Source organism: Larus michahellis, chromosome 1 (assembly GCF_964199755.1).
Source record: "Larus michahellis chromosome 1, bLarMic1.1, whole genome shotgun sequence".
NCBI lineage: Eukaryota > Metazoa > Chordata > Aves > Charadriiformes > Laridae > Larus > Larus michahellis.
This window is the reverse complement of record NC_133896.1, coordinates 68333472-68357346: the sequence shown is the minus strand read 5'-3', so window position 1 is coordinate 68357346 and position 23875 is coordinate 68333472. Positions and strand designations below refer to the sequence as shown.

The window sequence follows — 23875 nt, the reverse complement described above, 5'->3', positions numbered from 1 at the left end:
CAGATTCAGAGATGGAAGAATCTTCTAGGTCAGCCTTTTCAACCCACTGCATCTATATATGCTAGCCTGTGCGGTACTTGGGGGTGTGATGCTTCTGAATGTTTCCATTGACTCAATCTCACTACACTGTGGCTCTCACTACATTGTAGTGGCTCTACTGCACTATTTTAGACTACCAAAACGTTTTCTTGCCTAGGGGCTGGGCAAGCCTACCAAGGATTGTTCAGTTAAATTTGAGGGAGTCAACTTATTATGGGCCAGTTCAGGCATCTCTTCCAGGGACAGGTTAGTGCCCTGGATCTCGTCCAGACCTGGCTTTAGTCCAACTGTAATAATACCACACTCTTTAGTTCACAGTTAAAGCCTTGAGGTAAACTGTCCCTGGAGACACTACATGTTATTTTCAGAGACTTAAGCAAGTATTCCAACGCGTTGTCCAAATGACACAGAACAAAGCCAATACTCCAAAAACAATGGCAGTTGCTCATTATTACTAATTATCAAGCAGATCAAGTAGAATTACTTAATCCTAGAATTCAAGCTGTAATGGGCAAGGTGTACGCAGAACATCTCAGGGCCAGGTTCTCCACTACCCAGCAGTGTGAATAGCCTAATGCAACAACATACGGTTGCATTTTGCACTTGCTCTGCACTCTCTTTTAATTTATGTATATGATTGCTTAGATGCAGGGCAGTGGAGAGACCAGGCACGTAAAACTGAGGCTGCAGTGGGCAGTTTTGCATGCAGTGTCACAGGGCTCCAGCTGCAGGAAGCAGATTTCACACAAAGATGAAAGCCTTTCTAGAGACAGTGTACTGTCCGAATTGTGTTTAACTCAGAAGTGAAGCTTCCCCTGAAGGACAGTAACAAACTGATTAAAAATAATTAAAAAGAAGCTCCATTAGGGAAGGTTGAAAGAACCGAATCTGCTCAGATTAGAAAAAGATTAAGGGAAGACAACAAATGCCTACAAATACTTAAACAGGATGTTACAAGCTGCACAGGGATTAATTTTCCTCCTTAGTCAACAAGACAATAAGATATAACGGGCTGCGGCAGAGACTGATTACAAAATACCAAACGACTCAATTTGTAACATTTGGATTTGCATCTGCTGCTAGAAGTTCCCAAGACTGAGGGGTCTTCAGCAATAGGTCCTGGTGCCTGCACAAGGGAACGAGGTGCTAATGCTGGTTAATCATACATTAAGGATAGTTTTGGGAATAATAAGTTCAGTCTTTCTACAATGCATAGGAAAAATTATGATGTCACATATCATAAGAGGCGCCTGTCTACTCAAATGATTCTGTGAATGGACTGCGTGTGAGACAAAGCCAGCTGGCAGTTATACTGGGACAAAGAAAACCTTGTAAGAGCGAGGCAGTATAGGAGATGCGCTCCTATAAACGTTCCCTTCAGCAAAGATCAATTCTTCAGCAAAGAGTCAACAAGGTCGTTTTGCACAGATTTTCATCCTGTCCAATATAGTTATTTTACATTAAAAAATTGGCTCCTTACAAGTAATTATCTTACCTGCCACTATAGCAGTACAAACTGTTTTCCCTAACATTTTTCTTTCACATTTCAAAAGAAGCCAATCTACTCACAAGTCTTATCTGCTGAGGGAGAGAGGAGATTGGAAAGTGTACTGATCTTATTGATGTCAAATACTTCTAGGGAATAAAAGTTTATTGCTTTCCTGTCTCTGATTATCTTTTTGTGAGGATGCGGATCACAGGCTGGGAAATAGCACTCCGTGAGAGAGGAGACAGGCTTCACTACAGAGGTGAAAAGCTGGAGGAGGCATGAGGGGAAGCATGAAGAAGGAAGCAGGAAACTGAAGGTAAAATTTGAAGAGCTACTAAGTGGATCGGGAGTCCAGGCCTTGTGGAAAGTCATACAGCTTTCTAACTTTTAAACATGCGGGTTTAACCTTGCAAAGTGTGGCACAAGACAGACATAGGTTTCATGAAATTACTAGTATATTTTTCAGGGCAACATGCTGGAATGTGCTAAGGTCCTGCCATTCCCAATGGGAGGAATACGGAGACCTAGGTACCTTTCGAAAGCTATTTTTCAGAAAACAGGAATTGAAAAGCACTCATAGAAAAGTTAAAACCAAGGGAATCGCTCCATTGTCTATACATTTCCAGCCTCAGCCCAGAGCTTTATCTGTTATTCTGCTGAGTTTTAGGTCAGGCTTTTATTTTCAGATTTAAGGAGGGAGCAAAGAAAACTCCCTACATGTACATGTATGTCCTTGGAAGACTATCACATCAGACACCAAGGCCCTGATTAGGCATCTGTAAGTCCTCATGTTGTACACATGACTGCATGTGGAGAATCTCAACAGCATGATCAAGATTTTACAAAATAGAAGGTGAGATCCTGACCTTTTGAAATTAACTGGAATTTTGCCTTTGACCCCAGCAGGACCCCAGATTCAAACCTTGGTATCTACCCTGAATTGCAGAGGAGTTAAGAACCTAATAGTCTTCTTGAACTTTAAATGCTCAGAACTTTTACTATTAACCCATTACACTATTAAGTTTAAGGAATGACCTCTGAAAATAATCACCTAAAATTTTCAGCCACAAAATTTTCTGATTTGGAGACAATATTTTCTTATATCATTCTTCTATTTGTACTTTCCTTTTCAGTGTAAAGCTGGTTTCATTGGACAACCAGCTCTCTATCTCAGGATGCACTTGGAGAGAGGGGATCTTTAAGTATGGATTTCTAATTTAATTAACTGTGCAGATTTATTTCCTAATAAATAAAATTTTAATTTCCATGACCTCACTGTGAATCCAGGAGATCTTTTGAAGTGTTATCTACTTGAGAAAAGAATAGCTTCCTATCTCTGCACTCTTGTGGAGATGCAGCCCCCAATGGGTTGTCTACAACAAGTCCACTCTTCTTTGGCTGAAAAGTGAAAGGCCAGGGAGTAGAGTTATAGATGAGTCAGACTTCGCTAAAGAAACAACGGCTCACATGGTGTTTAAAATACTATGTTTATATCCTACCCCTCTTACTAAAAATTCTTCCTTCACTCTCAGAAGTTGAAATGTCGCATCTTTTCTATTCTTTACTACCCAGAAGTACTCTTCCGTTTGCTCTTGCTAGCTTAGGCTGGAATGCCTTTTGCATGGACTATAAAGCTTACTGTATAAACCACAATAGATACGGTTTGAAACATCCACATATGCAACAACAGTGTGAATGTTTAGAGATGGTTTCTACACATAAATATTAAAGTCACAATGCTTCTCATAGGTGTGCCCTGTAGTAATTGCCCAATCAACATCTGCCCTCAGAGCACCACAGACCTCTCTGCAGAAGGAAATACCCATTGCACCTCAGATACCTTCCCTATCATGTGGCAAACACCGATCAGTGCTGATTTCTATCCATTTTGTCAATATAGCACAAAGAGGCAAAAAGTCATATGGGACAATAGCACTCTTAGGATTGTTTATGGCTGCTTAACTGAGTATGTCTGTCAGCTCAGGTGTTCAACTTTGTATTTCATGGTCTTTCAACATAGGTGATATGTTTTTTTCCTCAGAAACCAAATCTCCTCCTCCTCAATTACTGAAATTTTAGCTGCAGTGCTAACTCTAGTTTTTGTAGTCTTGTCTAGGAATCACCAGAAACTGATGATAACTAATATTTCTTCTGTTTCCAAAGCAAGCATTCTATCAAAACCATAGTCTAAAAGTCTAACTATACAGATGCCGCTAAAAATAATGACCATCAATCTGTATTAATTTCAGGTTTCAGTTCACCATACTGTCTCTAAAGGAAAAAGAACAGCTCGTGAAATCAGTGAAAAAAGCTGGCTGAATACCAAGCAAAAGCCAACACTAAAATCCAGGTTGCTGTAGGGATGCCATAAAAAAAATCAGACCATCTGCAGCAGTCATGGTAAAAAATCATTTAGCAGTGACTACATGCTTTTGGCTCCTGTTATTAGATAACTGATAACTGAGTTCTGAATGATTCACATCCAGTCATTCAAATGACGCATGGACCCAAAAGTGTGGGGATTGGCAGGGTCTTTTATAACATGTGCCTTTGGAGAAAATGATGATAACTTGTGGATAGGTTTCACAATACTGAATGGTACACACTGCCAAAGCTATTTTCATGTTTATTTCTGATATCTTTTACTCTTTTCTGTTTCCCCTGAACTACCTATAAATCCTCTCAATCACACAAAATCTGGAAGAATGTGATAAAAAGACAGGTGTATTATACATAGACATATTTGACCAGTGGGGCAGTTTTGCGCAGTTCCTTTTCTGACTTAACTTCTGTTTTTCTTCATTATTTTATTAATTTATACCCTCTTTTCAAGTAAAGGCAATTTTTGTGCTCTGAGACCCAGACTCCCGTTGTGGTTTGATCTCTGCCCTATATCTCAGGCATTAGAAGGAAGCTAGAGTCACAATTCTACTCTAAATTTACGAGGATAAAGAGACAACTACTAGCTGTTCCACATAGAGAATATCTATTGCAGATAAGCTAAATCTTCAAAGGGAAATCTTGTAAACTCTAAACTCACTGGTGGGTAGAATGCAGCTTCATGCTCATGTTTAAGAGAGAAGCTGATGTTCATTAACAGTGCAAGCTGCTTCAGTCCAGATTATCCTTTTGTGTGCTTTGGGTCTTCTTGAGTTAAATTCCATCGTGCATTGTAGCACAAGTTTTATTTACACTGGAAATCCTACCATCTTGGAGAATCAGGTTTCGTAATATGCCAGTCTTTAAAGTCATAGTCCAGGTTAGCCTTCTACAGACAGGATTGAGCTGTGTGTGAATTAAATTCCTGGACCATGACATATTGCTGCAAAAATTGATGGCAAGAGCTGGTTTACAGGTGAAGGCTAAATCTGATTTAAACTCCTTGTATAATTGTATTGCCACTGAATTTCCCAACACATTAGGAATTACAAGGTAGAAACTAAAGTATTGAAACTTCCAGAATTAGGGTAAAGGACAAGATGAGACTGCATTTAGATTAAAGATAAGATGTTTTGGCTAAATGTGTAACCATGATTGATACCTATATCAGTTCGGAGAATTTATTGTAGTACTATTATGATAAAAGTCATAATCAGGAGTAGCAGTGCTGGCATGAAAACAGATTTACGAGGCCTTTCTTATAAAACCTACGAGCTGATCAGTGTAGTGCCTTTGTAGCATTAATGCCATGGGTAGAGCACACAGTTGTCTGTCACAAATACTTCTACATCAATTATCTGGAGACGTACGAGATATTTCACTCCTGCAGAGAGGGTCTTTACATGACATTCTGCTCAACAAAGGTACATTGCAAATCTTCAAACCAATAAGCCACGTGCCAAATATCAATGGAAAGTCAACACTTACATTTGATTTAACCATGCCAGGTAACACTCTCCCCTGCTCCCCCGACCTTTACCCACTAATACTCTGAGTTAATTAAAGCTCCATGCAGGCAACCATGCATTCACTATATAGAACAAGCAAGAAAGCTAAAGCCCCAAAGTTTCAACATAGCTGGAGCACATGAGCAAGGGCTTTTAGCTTATCATTTTCGGATACGTACCCAGTACAGTACATCTGTCCAGCCCTCCATCGTGATGCACTGAAACACCGTCAGCATGGCAAAAGCAAAATTGTCAAAGTTCGTAATGCCGTGCTTAGGTCCCTCCCAGCCTGCCTTGCACTCGGTGCCATTCTGACACTGCCGCCCATGCGCAGACTGGGGGGCACAGGGAGACGGATCATCTTCTGCAGGTGTATCTTAAAGGAGAGGAGGGAGAAAACAGAGATGAAGAGAACTAATTGCTATTGAGCACTGATAAGTGAGTGAAGGATATCCGATTTTAACAAATACATTTTGCAGTGAATTTGACAGCTTTCTCTAGGAATATGCAAGAAACTGTATTAATTTTAATGGACAGAGGGATGTTTTGTTGCGCTTCACTTTCTTTTTGTAAAAATAATGGCCAAGCTGTCAAATTTTACAGTCAAAACTGAAACATCTTTCAACATGAGAGGGAACATTAGATCAAGCCTATTACATTTCTTTAGGCTGCATGTTACGACTTGTGTTTTCAAACGCCAGTCACCCGGCATCTGGCTTAATCTTGGAAGGGAACTGCAGCACTGAGTGGCACTCTGTTGGAGGAGGGTGAACCCCTGCAGCAGACAGGCTTCAGTGCTCTGGAGATAGGTTGATATGCTGGTGGGCTACTGCTAAATTACAGCAGAGAGTCTCTGGAGCTCTACTCTTTTGGAGGTTAGAAGCTGTGTGGCATTTTATCAATAGCCCAGTGGCACTCAGAGGCTCTATGAGGCTCTACTGTTTGATTATCCACCTCTTATTCTGTACAGGTGTTTCCAAAGATCTGAGAACCCATAAAACAAGCCTGCCTAGATGCTTTGGCGTATCGCAAAATGCTACAGAAAACACTTTTATAGTGTTTTATTCCTGCAATAGGATTTTTTAATATAGGGATTTCAGAGCCTATTTGTAACAGGTGCAGGTATGCATGTTTGGGGAACAGGTAATTGTTTGTTTCTTATCTAATATGTAAAAAAGAAATAAATTTCCAGAAGTTCTGACCACATTCTTATCATTAAAGCTTGCCAGAAATAGCAATATTAGAATTAGATGCTGTAATGTATAATAGTTGCAGACACTATGGAGAAAAATATATACACTTTAAAGATTTAAAGCACACTGGTAATTCATTATAGTTCTAACATCATGTACATAAAATTAAAACTGTTATAAAGGCAGAAAATATAAAACTTCTGAAACAATTTCCTGCTTTACAGTATTTTCTTGGTTACGAGCTGAACTGGGTCCTAGACATTGGCACCCACCATCACGTGGGGAACCACTGCTGTTCAAGTTAAATAAATCAAATGAAAAAGAGCAGATGGTTAGATGAGTGAGTGACAATACAATTTATTTATTTTGAAATTTGAATGTTTCTTTCTGTAAATAATTTGAAAGTTTTTTTCCTGATGGATTTGGTGCAAAAAATTTCTTCCCATTAATATGATTTTTCTTTCTTATTAGCTGCACTTCTAAACACAGTTACAGCCTGTGATTTAAAAGAAAAAAAAAGGGGGGGGTGGCTCTGGGCCTCAATTAGATATTCCTTTACAGTGATACCACCTTAAAATGAAGATGTATTTGTGTACAAGATTAATATTAAAATATAAGAGTTGTTCCTTTCCGTGATGCCATCTCATTTGCAGCTCAGTCTGCTAGTGGTGAAATCATCACTACTTTAGCGTTGCTTTAGCCTCTGGAAGATTTGTTAAAGAACTCAGGCTGCTTTGTAGTGCCAAAGGTCCACATTAAAAAGTCCAGTACTGTGTTCATCAGGAATTGTTGGTTTTCTTGTAGCTTTTACAAACAGGACAACAACTCTGTGCCCAAGATGAGCAAGTCTCACCGTCAGAGACAGTCTCTCTACATCAAAAGTGATTCATATTCAAGAAGCAGAACAGAGGAACCACCACTGTGAAACGCCAGCTAGGGACACAGCAGGGAGCAACAGGCTCCTGTCTCCCGTGCCAGCACAAATGCTCCATTGTATAAGGGGAAAGCCTCCCTCAGAAAATCTTTGTATGTATGATATAGTGTTCCCCTTACCTATCAGTCCCCCTTGCACATGGTAGCAGGTCTTATGCATCTTCCCCATGAATAACTCCAGTCCAATGATGGCATAGATAATAATGACAAACAGCACCAGCAGGGCAATATGCAACAAAGGGACCATGGCCTTGATAATTGAATTTAAAACCACCTGGAGACCTGCAGAGAGAACAGAAGGAAGCACTTATCAGCAAGAGAACAAAATTTAGAGAGGCTATAAATTGCATAATAATATGTCATATTTACTTCATTCTCCCTCACCTGAACTTATTATCTTGATGATGTAAAGATGTACAGTACATTTACAGATCACCTCCCTTCAGAAGACCCCCAACATTTCACAGATTTACCATTGCAGCTTGGATCACAGACTAAAGTAAAACAGGTATTACTTTACCTGTCACTGAAATACCACCACCCTGGGGAAGGAACACGTTATCTATTTCGCTTGTCCTTGAAAACCAGACCTAAGCTGATCCCCAGAGAGCATTCAGGAGAGTTAATAGCATGGGAAAAACAAAGAACAACCAGAACCGAGCCAGGACAAGAGGAACAGTGAAATATGCAAGAGAGCAAATGCTGGGGTACCACAGAGCCGCACCCCAGAGCGTGGGGAGAGACAGCAAACTGAAGTCACGTTCCTCCTCCAATTCTGGGTCCTTCCAGAGGTCAAGCCAGTCACAGGCAGAGCCTGAGCTGCTGAAGGACCACCGAACCCATACTGACTGACAGCTCCTGGCCCACTTAGGATCTCCCTGCACTCCAGATCCACCTCACTTTACTTCAGCCTGAACAGAGGGAGAGCCAGAACCAGCAGTGCTGCTGGTTTTGCCCCAAGATGCAGGGATCACTCTGTAACAAAGGTTTTCGAGGTCCCCAGAAAGTGCTATGAATAGAATATTATTACACAACTGTTGTTAAAGCATGAGACTGGTGTAAGTCCTAATCATGAGCGAGACAAAAGTTAGAGTTTGCTAAAGCGCTAAGCAGCTGTACCCTCAGATGCAGCTGACTCAAGCTGCAGTTTCATGGCCCTCTCTCTGTCTTCTCCTCATTTGTAAAACCAGAATAACAAAGCCAGCCCCATAAGTCTTTAGTAAGGATTTGCGTTTACGAAGTCTTAAAGTTATTATCACTGGTGGCAGTGATGGCAACCACTGTCACTGGCAAGTTATTAATGCTGGAAGTATTGAGAGACCTCTAGAACTCTGTAGTCTACAAACAGCCAGATCAGAACAATTACGAGCTTATGATTTTGCAATGACTGAGAGCCAGAAGCCATTAATGTCTTCTGCAAATGCTGTCGTCTCCTCGGAGAAGTTGATATTAGCTGTGATTTTTGAAAAACGTGATTCATGAGTTGTAAATGTCTGTTATACGTTTGCCAAGAGTGCTTGTGATAACTATTAACTTTTAAAATCTATCATCTAAGATCTTCGTTTTTCATTTTTATTAATTTTTTTTTTTTTACTGATTTAAATACTTTCTAATAAGGATGACACATCTCTTGACAAGCATTTTCACTCGTAGCTAATCCACTTGTCAATTCACAGCTAAGGCCTTGCATTTGCTCCCCAGCCACGATGGAACACACCAGAAGCAATCAAAGGTGGCATCAGCTGCCAGGCCAGCAAGATCATTCCCTGCCTGCTAGTAATCTAAAGCTGGCTACTAGCATCCCTTCAGTCAGAACATTTTTTCAGTCTGCAGTCAGTTCAGTTATCTCTTAATGGTTCATGTTACTATCTGAAGGGAGTGATATTCAGCATGAAACATTCTGGCTTTAACAAAGAGATCCTTACATGAAATACAATACTGACAGGATCAAAACTCATTCCATACAAAAGTGGGATGTTCTGCTCACTCAGTTACCTCTAGGTACTTACTTTGGATAAGCAATGCCCCTGGGGAAAATAATATTGCTGTGATTACATGAGGCAGTCAACCTTTTCCCCTAGATGCTCGCCTCATTCAGCTTATTAATTCTAAATATATACAGAAAATGAATTGCAGTCCCCATCAACATCACTCCAATACTTTACAGCAGTTGAGAACGTAACATTCATCAGAAAATTAAAACAATGTCCCACTTTCTCCCAAACACTGTACAAGAAGAAAGTTAAAAGACTACAGATGACTATGAACCTGAAAAAAACCTACAAACTTTGCAGATTGAAATATTTGTAGCTTCAAATAAATCTACACTAAAGAAAATAAAGGCCTCCATTTTTAGTGATTTTGGGAGCCTTGTTAATGCAAATTGTAGCCAAGATTAGCAGGTCAAGAGATCTAATACCAGGTCTTATGTAATTTACCCTTAGTTTTTATTATTATTCATTTAAAATTCATCATGGGGTATATTCAGTGCGTGAGTGAGTGAGTACTGAGGACGGACACAATGATGAACAAAAAGCTCTCATTTTGAATGTAGCTTCATTACCACTCATGCCATGAAAGTGCTTCAGTGTACTACAGATATCCAGAGAAGATAATATCTGCACAAACCAATGCCTTTTGCGTTAACAAAGCAGTGCTTGTGAAATCAAAGGCTTGCAACGTAAACATGAGATGACAAAGTGTTTAGACAGTGAAGGTGAACATGTACCACCAGAAGATTAACAGGTGCTTCAGCTAGCTTAATCAGAGAAAAGCTTCTTGAGGATAATAAACCAACTTTGAAGAAAAGATCAGCTACTGAATACTGTTAGCATGAACTGACGTGTGTGCTGTGCAGCACCCGGTTAGGGCAGTCTGGTTTTAAATCCAGATGATTCCACTAATTAGCAAGCCTCCATACATTAGCATTAAAGTACTCAGAGAGTTTCTAAAAGTTTAAAACCACTAACTATGCAGCAACTTTACAAACGTCCTCTCAGAAGATGTAATGAAAGCTACTTGTAGAAGGGGAAGTAGCTCCCCAAGTTGTTGTCAGGCTTGTTGCTGCAATATAGATGCTGCCAGTGAATTCATTTCTTCTCAGTTCAGGCAGCTACTTGCAACATGAACAGCTGTTGCAAAGAATGGCAAAAAGGAACCAGGCCTGGACAAACAAAAAAGTTGGTGTAGTAGCAAGGGGGGAGGAACAGGGAGAGCAGATAAAAAGGATTAAAGGATTTGGGAAAGCCATGGGTAAGTAGAACAAACAGAGACACTATTTTAATAAAAAAACACATGCTTCAAAACACATCAAATCTGTGTTCTGAAATCTGAGAGGTGCAGATCAGTGTCTGTGGATGATCAGACACATTTCTGATCAGGGTAAGTCAAGGTGAATCACCCCCTTACATACAAAGCTTTTTCTAACCAATTTTACATGCTCTTTCCCCTGTGCAGAAGATGTAAAGACAGTTGAACTTATTAAAAAATTACTTCTCTGTCCCACCTCATGCTCTTAATCTTTGTACAAAAGTGACACGTAGATATTGCCCAACATGCGTGGTCACAATACAGGGGCAATACAGTTACCACTTGCCTGATGCTCTCTTTAATACGCCATTGCACATCTTTGGCATTTTCTCCTGTGTTGGAGGTAAGGCTTGCATTCCTAGCAATGAGCTGTGCAGCTTATAATCATAATTAAATCAGAAGGCCTGGTGACCTGATCAGACTGAAAAGCTGGCCTCTGGATTTCAAGTCAGTGATGCCAATAACTGCCTTCCCACTGCAGAGTGAAAAAGCTGTGTTTTTACACTGCTTTGTAGGGGTTGGCAATGCCATCATTGGCCAACTATAAACGCAGAGTCCTGAACTTACGTCCTGGCAAGTAAATAGAAAAATAAATGGTTTTCAAATATTTGGCATTCTAAATGTATTTATTCATTCGTGGAAGCTCTCTCCACGTGCTAGACACTCTCTAGACATCTGGGAAGGCACAGCATCTGCCTTGAGGAGCTCACTCCAGGCTGGACAAAGAGATAACTGCACAGAGGTTAGGGAAAGTGCCACAAAAGGGATTGTTTGCAGTTTTTCAGACCATGTTTTTCTTCTTTTAATAATTGAAGATATTAAACAGCTCTTAGTATTTATTTTAAAAGCACTTCAGTTTACCTTAAAAAACCAAAACCTCTTGGCTGCATTCTGTTGGCTGACATTGACTCCATAAATGTTTCAGTAAGCAAAACACATCAATGCCATTCCCTGGGCTCACACAATCTAGCATTTATTTACACTGATAAAACATTTTAAATATTTATTACATGTGAACAACATTGCTTTTTATACCAGGTCAAGCCCTTTTCAGCCTCTAGAGGACTGCGCCAAAGGTTTAGGGCACAAGTGGGGAATGGGGAAGAGAGAAGGAAAAGAGCTTACACCAACCAACATTGATCTTTCCCAAAGCTATGGGAAATAGACTGTTAGGGATGCTTCAGGTGTTTTAGAGCTATTATTTGACGCTGTATTTTCCTCTCAGGAAGACAATCATGAGAGGGGCTGGTTGCTGTCTCGTCAATTCAGGCAGTTATTGAAGAACGTGCTTATCTCTAAGCACGTAAGTGTCTGTACCTAAAAGAATGGGATTACCTACATACCCCATTGTGTACTTACAAGCTTTTTTGGATTTTGACCAACGCTCAGCAAGATGGCACAAAAAAACCCGTGCACTGGACCTAGCTGCTAAAATGCACTTGGCATTGTTGCACTGTGGAACACATCCAAGGAAACTAATGGTAGGTTGGTCTTAGAAAAAACATTTGGGCCTTTCCAAGCACAGCTCTATCTCACATTTTCACGTGTCTTCAATTTTGGATCAAACTTGGTTTGCTGGACAGAGTAGCTTCTTGTTCTAATCATATTGGTAGTCCAGATCTTCAGAGAAAGCGTATCCTGAGTCTACTCCTTCACTGATTCTGCCTAAACCATGGTGCTGCCCGAACCAGGAGTATGAGCAGGCAGAGCCTCATACAAATGACCTTCTGGGAATAAGCAGGAATAAAAGGGAAAGGAGAGGACTTTCAACTCCATCCATACCTCCCCCGCCTCCTGACACGTACACACACACACACACATTTTTGTACTTAAGCCAGTGCCAAGGGTGTGGGAGGTAATTATTTTTCTGCTAATATAGTTCAGAAGAAAACTACTACTTTCTGCAAGCAAGGAGGAAGCAGGGGAGGGTTTGTGACTCAGCACAGCGCCTGAGTCAGCTCACTTCTGGGAACCACTCTTAAGTGGTAGAGTTTATGCACCATCCCCAGCCATGAGCTAGGCCTACCCACAAATCGCAGTTATTTCTGATGATACACTAAGAGACTGCCACTACAGTTAGCTCTATTTCCAAAGCATAAGCAATAGAACCAGTAATATTCCCCCAAGTGGATGTTTATCAGTTAATAAACATAGGCATTGGCTAAGAAAATTTAAAAACATTAATTATTCATAACTTTGAAAGGTTTTATAGCAATTTTAAAGGAAACAACAGACATTTTTATCACAAAATGGTCCGCAGTCATGGTAAGATATCTTAGATAAGTGCATCTGCAATGATTCGTGAGGGAAAACATTGAGGACTTTCTTCACCAGTGTTGCGAAGGGAACTGATATGGCACAGTTCAGTTAAGGACAGCTGTACAGAAAAAAATCTGGGGAGGTACTCCTTTGCTGTCTTGCTGGAGTCTCAAAATATTAGTGGCAGATTGCTAGATAAAGCAAATTCTGTGGGTGTAGTGCAGCGTTCTTGGGGCTGCAGATGTCATTTCTATTTCAAGAATAATAGAGAGGGTCTTGGAATAGGAAGGAAAGACACGACACAGGACAGAAAACTAGCTGAAGTGAAAAGAAAGAAAAACTAGGAAAGACATTTCTCAAGCTGAACAGTGACTATTTTGGAGTAGGTAATGCCATTTAAACATACACGAACATACAATTCAAAACCACGTGCTGGAATAAATAGAAAGTTTTGGTATCTTCTCCCAGTGTTCTCATTCCTCTACTTTCAAACCATGTTTTCATTGACTTTTCAAACTGAAATACACACATAACACACAAAAGGGGATTCATACAAATGGGCATATGTACGCGAACACAATTGTTTTATATTTGTCAATACTGCCCTTGCCTCATCATTTGAGGTGAGATAGGAACAACAGAACAAAAACAAAAGCCACAACAAACCCCAGCTCTTCCTTCTGAATCCTTTTCTCTTGGGAAGCGATCCATCTTCAGTATCCTCTGCTTGTCAGATTAACCTCATTTAGACAGCCAAAGAAGACAGCTTGCCCGCAGCATGCTGGCCACACAGCCCCAGCTTTTGGGTGCATGAGGAAGACAGTGGGATAAATGTACAGACTGCCTTTGGCTCTTTGCCTCTCTGATGGGAGAAACCTGTACTGCCACTGATAGAAGCATCCTTCTCCCCTCTGCTGGAAGGGCTTTAGCCTTTTTTAATACCTTTTTGTTCAAAGTACGTAAGTGTTCACTTTCTTATAAAGTTACTTGCTGATTAGAAGACCTTCCTCATCTTTCCAGTCCCAACACATTAGGTAGCTCCTATAAGCTCTACTTTATTCTCCAGCCATTTGATCTTAGCTCAATTCAGCTGAGGATGAGGTCCAGGCATGAGCTACAGACTTTTAATGTTTTTAAAAAAAAAAAAAAAAAAAAAAAGTATAGCGTCTCTCCTATGCAGCTATCTGCATACAGAGAAGGAGCATGAATAGAAAAGCAGCAACTACCTATTGAAAATTGCACATTACAGAAAAAAAGACAATTTTGAGCAAAAACACAAATGAAGTCTGCTAAGTTAACTTTGAGGCTGTTTTGAACAAAGACCACAATGCGCTGTAAAGTAGTCTTATACTGAGAGGGGGGAGAATGAGGTCGAGTATTCACTGCCAGACAGCGACTCCTAAAGATGGGCTGAAAGTGAAGGAGGTAAAGGGCATGCAGGAGCCCTGGCAGTTCCTAGGCCAGCAAGGATCAGCTGTTGCCCTTTCCCAGGAAATAACTTTGGTTTTCTGCTGACAGGATGAACATGGACTCTCTGAGAAAACTGTTCTTGGGGTCATTGTAAAGGTTTTATCTATACTTAATCATTGTGAAAGATCACAAATAGGAAGAACTTTTATTTGCGCCTCTCGCTACAGAGCTATGCAAAACCAAAGACAGCCTGGCCAGAAGACTGCACCAGTTCTCAGTGAAATGATCCATCGCACTTCCACTTTTTTTAATTTATTCTTGCTCAAGCACAACTGTGACAAAGACTTTCAAGCTCCAGTACAGGAGCAAATTTTTGTCTAGCCCTGTCCCACTGGATTCAGTGAGAAAACTTGTATAGGAATGTGTCAAAATGCTGTGATGTCTTTAGTCTGGTCAAGTGAACATAAAAAACCCCAAACCAATAGTTAGGTAACCTCTGAACTGAGATAACAATTAAAGAACTTTATTTCATAATGCCAAACGCTGTTTCTACGCAGCTCTGAGGAATGACTACACACATTACTGTGTCCTAAGGATGTAGTTTTTGAAACAAGGAACTATGGACACCTGTAAGTGCCAAAGCATCATGGTAGCAGGAATGGGCTCAAAGCACTTGGGTCTCAATTGTGAGCATACCAGTGTTTAAGTGGAGGACGAATGACTGTTGAGTTACAAATACCTTTGTAAAGTTGTCAAAATCTCAGGGTCATGAACAGTGTTATTTTTAACTGTATTCTCATAGCTCTCCAGGTAAGTGGACATTAGCCCTTTTTTTTCACCACTAAATAATCATAGAATAATAGAATCGTTTGTGTTAGAAGGGACCTTAAAGATCATCTAATTCCAACCCCCCCGATATTGAAGAATATTTTAGTTGTCTGAGCTCCTTCTCCTGATGCTCTTCCTAACTTATCACTTGTGAACAGGTTTAGAAAAGGTAAAAGCTAGCAAAGTAACAAATGTTAACGGGGATCCTGCAAATGCAAAAATGCATCCAGGGATGACAATATTACAGTCTTAAAGTACTTGGAGAAAAATACTTTGATGACAAAAATTGCTCTTTTTGCAGGTTAAACGCTCCACACTTATCATAACTGGCATACCATGAGCTACACTAAGTTTTACATCCTTATGATAGAAAAAGGGCAACAAAATACAGGATAAACCCTCAAACTTTTTCTTTAAATGGCTATTTATGTAGAAGTGCAACACTGTTTATGACAAAAACAGGCTATATAGCCCTAGAGAAGAAAACTCACTCCACCTTTTAAATTTAGATAGTGCTTAATGGGCATATTTGGGACTAGGCTCTGGAGAGACATAGCATGACATTTTCAAAATCGCTGTCATTTAGCGTTTTCAGGTGTATTTTGAGAACCTAAAAATAGAAAGTTACCTGATCAGGTAATGAAAGAATCGATGTGAACTACACATTGTGTGATCACTGCTATATTACTGTCTTGATACACACGCGGGATTTGTTTTCTCTTTTTAAACTATTAAAAACGCTGTTAATGAAAACGCATGGTACAATGATAAAATCCTTGAAAAGATATGGCCAGACAAACCTAAACAACTTTGTCTCTTAGTTTTAAAAAAGAGTTTGTATTTAGGGACCCATCTATTCAGTAGTTAATCAGTCCCATCTCTGAATACCTAAAACTCCAGCTTTTTTTCTTTTCCATGCTGAAAAGACTGTTGCTTTTTATTTTTATAAATCTGATTAGACTTAAAACTCTGCCTGAAGGCATCAGATAATAAAATAGCTTTAGGGGAAAAAATGCCTTCTGATATAATAAGCAAAACCTTCTTTAGCTCACTAGGTAGCTCCAGTATGTTTGGACATAAAAATTAATGGTTGCAGTTTTCGCAAAGATGTATTTGTCAGATGAAAGAATGGTTCTTTATTGATATTTACTTTAACTTTCTTTGTAGCTTTTTTATGACTTGCACAATTAAAAAGATTTTTGTACAGGCTGTATATATATTGCTGGAATGCATCGGCACTAAACATTTAATTATTTTTAATTTCCTTTTACATATAATAAGCTGTCAAGAGGGCATCGTAAGGCTCTCCTGCTGCAGACTGAACAGCTAAATTAAATTCTTTACAGATACAGAAGTCTACAAATATAAATCCAAGTGGAATTTGGCCCCCTCCAAAGTAAAGATTTTAAGTGAAATAACGATCTCAACACTGGAATGTGAAAAGCAAAAGATGGGCTAAACCTTGAGTTTAAATTTTCACCTATATTGTGAGAGCAAGGGTGAGACTCAACCCTAAATTCTTTCATTGGGTGCTACTTACACTAAACAATGGAACTGTTAGACTTAAAAAAGGCCTTCATAAAGCTTGTGTATATGGATATACTGGTTTTATTTCTGACAAAGACATCAAACCTGATTAAAAGGGACTTTAGCTTTTAGTAACTGCCAATACATATTAAAAAGCAACGTACAGCAACAACCTATAAGAAAACGTCAATTGCAGAACAAGGAACAACATTTATTGCAGAAAAAGTCAACCAACAGCCAGTGCAAAACAAGACAGAAATGTCAGCCAGGCTGCTAGTTTAATGTGTTAGCAGTAATATAAAAGAAATCAAACTAACAGATTATATTTCTAAGCTCTATAGCATTTGATATGTCCCAGTTCTCACACCAGGTGTGTACTACTGCCTTCAAAAAGGGAAGTCCTCTGCAAGAATGGTATCTAATTGAAAGATGAGACGCTTAAAGAAAATTTAGAGAGGAGGTTTTGTAATCTGATAACAAAATTGAATTTCTAAGGATCTTTCCACTCCTAAAGAAAACAAAAAATTTAGTAAGACTTATGAAAAAAGTGACAAAAATAGAGTTTTTATAATTTCTTCTATTTCTTTTATTCCATGAACTACTTTCTGTCAAAAATGCTTCTGATGTAAAAACGCTGAGCAGCTTTAGCATTAATTAAGTTGAAAAAAAGATTCTTTGCAGAGGGCTAGCAGATGTTTTCTGAATTGTGATTGATGTGGTAGGGCAAACCAGGAGAAGATAATCTAAAACTGAAAAAATAAGAGGCGTAGCTATTCAGACAACTCAGAAAAAATAGTTGCAACAAAGGGCAAAACACATATGGGATAGGTTATTGTTACATGTGTTAAACAGGAATTGGATTTGCTTCTGGGAAAAAGGGAGATTAAGAAAGATGTCTGATCTCCTTCCCGTTTCCCTGGCAGAAAGAAAACTTTGATAACGTGTTAAGAGACTGGGCGGGTTAGGTGTCCTGTAGTTTGCCTTTGGTCTTTACTTCTCCATGATCAGAACAATAAATTATTTGTTCCATCAGTGAACATATTAAGCACAGAAAAGTTTCTTAGTTGTTCATACCAGCCGATATTCGCATGTTCTGAACTAGCACAGTAATACCAAGCAGACGTAACTCAGAAGGCAATATCTGATTTTGGAGAAGCCAGATTAAAGAGAAGAGGGAAGGTCTCCAATAGATATATGTAGCCACTGAAATTTTTAAATATATTTCCTCAGATTTGCCTCCTCTTAGTTCAGTGTGCATTGGTTTTTTTCCTCCTATAGCACTTGTACAACATAATAACATGCGATATTATTACAAATTCAGATCGCATCTGAAAAAAAATAACTTCTTTGGAGACTAAGCAGGAGATTTAAAATTTATTCACTAGTTGAGAGAACTATCTGACTGGTCCGCTGCTCTGTGCTTTGCTGATATTTTGATAATGCTTTGTGAAAATCACAACAATGGCCACAGGCATCTAACAGTGCTTTTGGAAGGCTGGGGCAAACGGAATTAATTGAAATGATGCCATAGTCATGGAGCATCCATGTATCGCCTCGTGTCCTGAGCAGAACACTCTTCTATGAACTCTCTTGTGTCCCACGTCTGAGACAAATGCTACCCAGAGTGTGTTAATCACTTCTTCGAGACAGGATGAGAAAGTTTCAGGCATGTTAAAAAATCCCAACAGTTCATCAACAAATGAATAGACGTACACTCATTTTGGAGAAAATGAACAAAGGACTTCAAATCATTCCTTACAAGTTCTTAAATTAATAAGCAATGCAAAATTTAGCCAATTGGAATCGAAGTATGAAATGTAAGCTTGGGATGACATCAGATGCAGTAAACGTCATCTGGGAGGCAACGTAAGAAGAATACAGAGCAGACCACATCCTTACTATTTTGATGTGGAGCAGCAATATCTTCCCTTGCCCGTCACGGAAGCAGCAACAGCCAACAATTACAAGTGAGCAACTGGGAACCCAGCACACTCCTGCTGATACGAGTTAGATACAATCTGTATGTATACTTCTGCTCCTTTATGGTACAGACAAAAGCATATCTAAACAACAACGCAAACTGTTCTTAGGAGACAGCAGATGGCATTCTTAGATTTTTCAGATGGTTTAGGACAAGCATCTTGATGGCATGGGCTCTCTCTGAGAGCCATGCCCTATGTCCATTCTGAATGAGAACTCCGGGCAGTACTTGAAGAATCAAAAAAAGGTGCTAGAAAGAAATTCTGATCCACCCACAGCACTTCTGAAAAACCTCTTTTTAAGCCAAGCTAGGATTTTTTGACTATCTCCACGCCTGCTCTTTGATGTCAGCGTGGGTTTTATTTTCTTCATTTGGAAGGGACTGTCTACACCCTGATGTGGTCCCACGTTATGGTATTGGGATTTTTTTGCTTTGTTCTGTTGTGAAGACATGTTGAATAATCATGCCAGCAGGCACAGTAATTGGTAGGATAAAGGCTGACACGGTTATTTGGTACATTCGTAGTTAGTGCTATTTTTAAAAGAGCTACATAGCCAAGATCAAATAATAAATATTTCCCTGTTTTCATTGGCATTCCTTAAATATGAGAGAAATCTTTATTACAACAAGAAGTCTGTGCCTCTGTGAGTAATCTTCTTCAGTAAGACAAACCCATTTTTGCTACACCGAGTTAACCTCTTCTGCCATAAATGACATCATTCTACACATTGTACCACTCAAGGAAACATGCTTTAGGTCCTGATTGTGTAAGCCCTACTCATGGGAATGATCTATACCTATGGGAGATGCTACACTGGAATCAAATCACTCCCTTGTGTAACGGTGACCTAAGTAAATAAAGGACTTGCAAGCATGTGTAGAGTTTTAAGTTAACTATGAAGAAATAACCTTAATGAGGACATTTGGTTCAGACTGTTCTCTCCTTTTTTCTCCACTCCCTTCCCATTTGTAACGAAAGCAAAACAAATTGGCCACTTGAGATTAAAAACAGCTAGGCAATGACATGGGAAAGGTGATGCAACTTGTCCTCACACGGTGCTGTATGTGCTGGAGAGATGCTACAGATGGTTGAGAAGTCTTGCTCAAGAATGAAGGAGAACTTAAGAAATCTGCTTAAGAGCACGTTTCCTACAGATTTTAGAGCCCAAGAGAAAAAAAAGGAACTGGACTTGGCAAAAGCTGACATTATTAAATGCAACAACAAAGTTTAAGGCAAAATTAAGTTTTGGAAGCCAAACTTTGACCAAATATATTTGCAGTAATTCCCTCTGTTGTCAATGACCTTTACCATATAGGTTTGATGGCAGTTCCTCCATCTTACTCCAGTCTTTTGTACTTGCACACAAACCTTTCACACTTTGGAAGCTTTGATCAGGCCACTTCTCCTATCTCCTCACATTGAAGGTAAGTCAGAATTCTCCAGTGGTATGCCCGTTATACCATAACCTCGCAACAGGAGGGTAAATTTAAGCCTCTAGCTCCACCAGTGAGTGTACAAACGCAAACCACGTGCAAAACAGATGACTGCCAACTATACTTTGCCAGAAGCACACATATTCTGAAAAAAATTGCCTTCCTGACTGTCAGTTAGTATTTGCTTAAAACTTAAGACTTAATATGTGCTATTCAACATATAGAAACAGCCAATGGCTCACATTTCTTTGCCATATTCCAAAAACGCATGGTTCTTAAAAGAGATGTCATTTTGGACTTCTTGAATTGTCTGTTTATTACCTCAATTACATTATTACCTCAAATATATAAAGTGGTGTTAATTTTCTTGGTCTGTGCAGAAAACAATGAGAAATTACAGCTGCAAGTTTCAATTGTGCACTAAAAAAAAAAAAAGTAAATCACAAATGCAAGCCAAATAACTGCATTGTGTGTATTTATTTCAATGGCTGCAAAACGGAATCGTTGCAATAGATTGAGCTGAGTTGTCTCAGTGGCTGGGAAGGGCACCGCAAACTCAAGTAGGAGGGCAATCACAGGCCAGACAGTCAGGTGCTGGGGACGGAATCCCCATTAGGAGGACTACCATGGTGAGTCTGACATTTCCCTACTGTCTTAAATTCAGTAAGTTACCCTGTATTTTGCTGTAAAAGTCCCCCCATATTTTACTTTCAGTGGTGGGGTATCTTTGAATTATGAGATCATACAGACAGAATTCCTCTATGACTTGAAATTATTAGATTAGATCATATTCCTTAAAAAAGGGGAGAGAAAAAAAAAAAGAAATATTGCCAGTCTTAGAGTTAAGAACAATCTTCACTGGAAAACATGGACTATAGCCTAAACACCTTGTAAGCACTTGAAAGCCTTTTTCTCTTATTTCTCCCCAAAAATGGACATAATCTAGTACACACAATGCACTTAGGCAGTGTCCCACACAGACAACAACTAGACAGAAAAAAATCCATTCCTATGACCCCTGGGATTTCCTTGCTTCACCTACCTGCAGCAATATGGCAAATTAAAAACAGATCCAACTGGAGGACTTTGCCAATCCAGCACCTCTCAAATGGGCAAAACTTTCCTCATGTGTTACTCTTCTCATAGAGCCCCTGGGGATTCTTTTACTTCTCATCTTCATTGCTGGATGCGGCAAATGTGGTATCATATATACACACCTGAACGGCTCAGATATCAGGATATTGCAAGTAAAGACAGGATACTTTCCTACATACTACAAAGTTCAAAGAAACAACCTGATTAATGCCAGAGAGTTTGGGATAAGGATGGAAAAAGGCTGTGGTACTGAAAACACTGCAATGAATATAGGCTAGAGAACATTGCTGGGACTGAGAAAGCACTGTAAATTTTAATAGAGAACAGCATTTCAGGGCAAGTGAGGACTAATTGCACTGAGACAGACTGAAATGTAAAAATGTCTAGATTTTTCATTCACCTTGTCTGAAGGTGCCCAATTCTCACATGAACTCATAGCAATCATGGACTTCAACAGCAGCATCGTTCCAAAAATTAGTTACGCTAGTTAGTTATTCAAATACATGCAACGGTAGTCATCTCTAGGCATTCATGCATGAAAATTCTGGTCTTATTTCATTTAACTAAAAAAAATACACTTGGCCAGTTACAAGCTGTTGTTTCACTGACAGCCATTGCACTGTCATGAGGAGGGTCTGGCTTAGGTCTTTTGCTCAAACCCTCTGTTATCCAGTTATGTGGTTGTTGTATCTCCAGTAGACAATGTAAGTACTGGTGCTAGAGACCTACCTACACTGCCTTTGAGTAACTCTCTCCCGCTAGGAGACTCCAGTGAAGCTTGAACACATCACAAGGCTAGATTTTGTGGTTCTTTAAAGAAAAAAAAAGAAAAATATGGCAAGTTTTTGTTCTAGTGGAACAGTCAAGTTTCCTCTCTAGTTTTGGTAAGGATATCATGGTCTTCTGCCCACATAAATCTGGGTGGTCAGCAGAGGACCTTACTGAAAATACAAGTACGGTGCACAACATCTACTCAAATTATATGGCTTTCAAGTTATCTAGAAGAACTTATAAATGAAGTATAGCAGATATCAGATAGGCAATAACTAGTGGCAACAATGGAGATACATGAAGTACAACATAAAGAGGATAAACAGAATGTATGAGGTGATATAATTGAGCAGCATGAATACAGGTGATGGAAATGGAACTCAATAAGTTAAATGGTCATGAGTTAGCATGTGTAGGAGTAACTGATTGCCCTTTCCAATAGTCAGGAGGGATTTTCTTTTTTAATTGGATCATGCTTCTTCATTGCCGCACTGCATGCTTCTTTTTGCCCTCCTCAAGCATAAAATGTTTAAAACAAGCTTTAAAATATTTAATAATGCCAAACGGTGATAGAAAAGTAATCAACAGAAAACTCCTGACACAAAAGGGTGACTTGATTCTGTCCCTAGAAAGCTTTGCAATGCTGTACTCCTGCCAAAGGAGATACTGGGTAACAGTTTCCAAGAGACAAAAGTGATTAAGTTTTGGTATACATGCTGATTTTGCACTTGTCTACTTATGTTCGTCAAGCAAATTGTTTTCCTTCTCTCTCCTTTTTCAAACCAATATATTGATCTCAATGGCACATTAAGATGGATGCTTTAATGCACATGTGAAGTTTTGTTTGTGTTTTTTTTTTGTTTGTGTCTTTTTGGTTTGTTTTTGTTTTAAGGAGACTGCTTTGGTACACCAGCAGTAAAGTTATTTCAGCAACTGAAATGAAGTATGCAGTCCAAGAATTATGTTAGTATGACAGTAACAGAATAGTTGTCTCGCCTGTGTATCAATGTTATAAAGTGCTTATGTCCTTATGTCTAATTTTTGAAAGTGACTTACCACTGTGAAACCTAAATCATCCATGTGCATTTGAAAATATTCATTGTTAGTTTATAAGTTAATGCCAGGCTGAACAGACTGGGAGTGGTCATTTTTCCAGCAGCAGTACGATTTTTAAAAGGAGTTAGAAATAATTAAAAAAAAAAAAAAGAGTTTGCTTAATTATCCCTTTTAAACTTTATTTGTTCACAAAGCAACAGTCAGCACTGGGATGAGAGCTGTGGGAAGTATCTAACCTACTGCTCTGCCATGCACCTCACACAGTCACAACAAAAACTGTACTTACTACAAAAAAGTTTTCAAGAAAGGAACTCAAACGACTTTTTTTTTTTTTTTCTTTAAAAAAACCCCAAAAACTCAATCAATCCCTATTGTGCTGCTTGGAAAGGTGTAAATACTTAACACCAATTTTTGAAGGTGTAACAGGAACCCAAAGACATTAAATTTGGTGCCATTGAAGGCTTCACCTATGATGCTACAACTGGCTTTGTGACATAGGTAAAAAATATCTGTCTCATCTTTTAAACAAAATGTCTATCTCTTTCCTCATGACAAGTGGTGTTATGAATGTCCATATAACCACAAAGAAGAAAAATATCATCTGTTCTCCTAAAGATTATGAAATATTTATGTGCCCAAAACAGTCACCCAGATGTAGTCTTCA

At 39.2% G+C, this 23875-nt stretch overlaps 1 protein-coding gene across 32 annotated transcripts in view; it reads right to left on the bottom strand.

Moving 5' to 3' along the window:
• The window catches only part of CACNA1C (calcium voltage-gated channel subunit alpha1 C), a 484401-nt gene that overhangs the window by 163073 nt on the left and 297453 nt on the right, over positions 1–23875 (bottom strand). For all 32 annotated transcript variants that reach the window (XM_074584499.1, XM_074584530.1, XM_074584575.1 and 29 more), the window contains exons 6-7: positions 7662–7823; positions 5595–5791 (exon numbers count right to left, since the gene is read on the bottom strand). In XM_074584499.1, coding sequence (XP_074440600.1) covers positions 5595–5791; positions 7662–7823 — 359 coding nt within the window. The remainder of the gene's footprint in view (positions 1–5594; positions 5792–7661; positions 7824–23875) is intronic.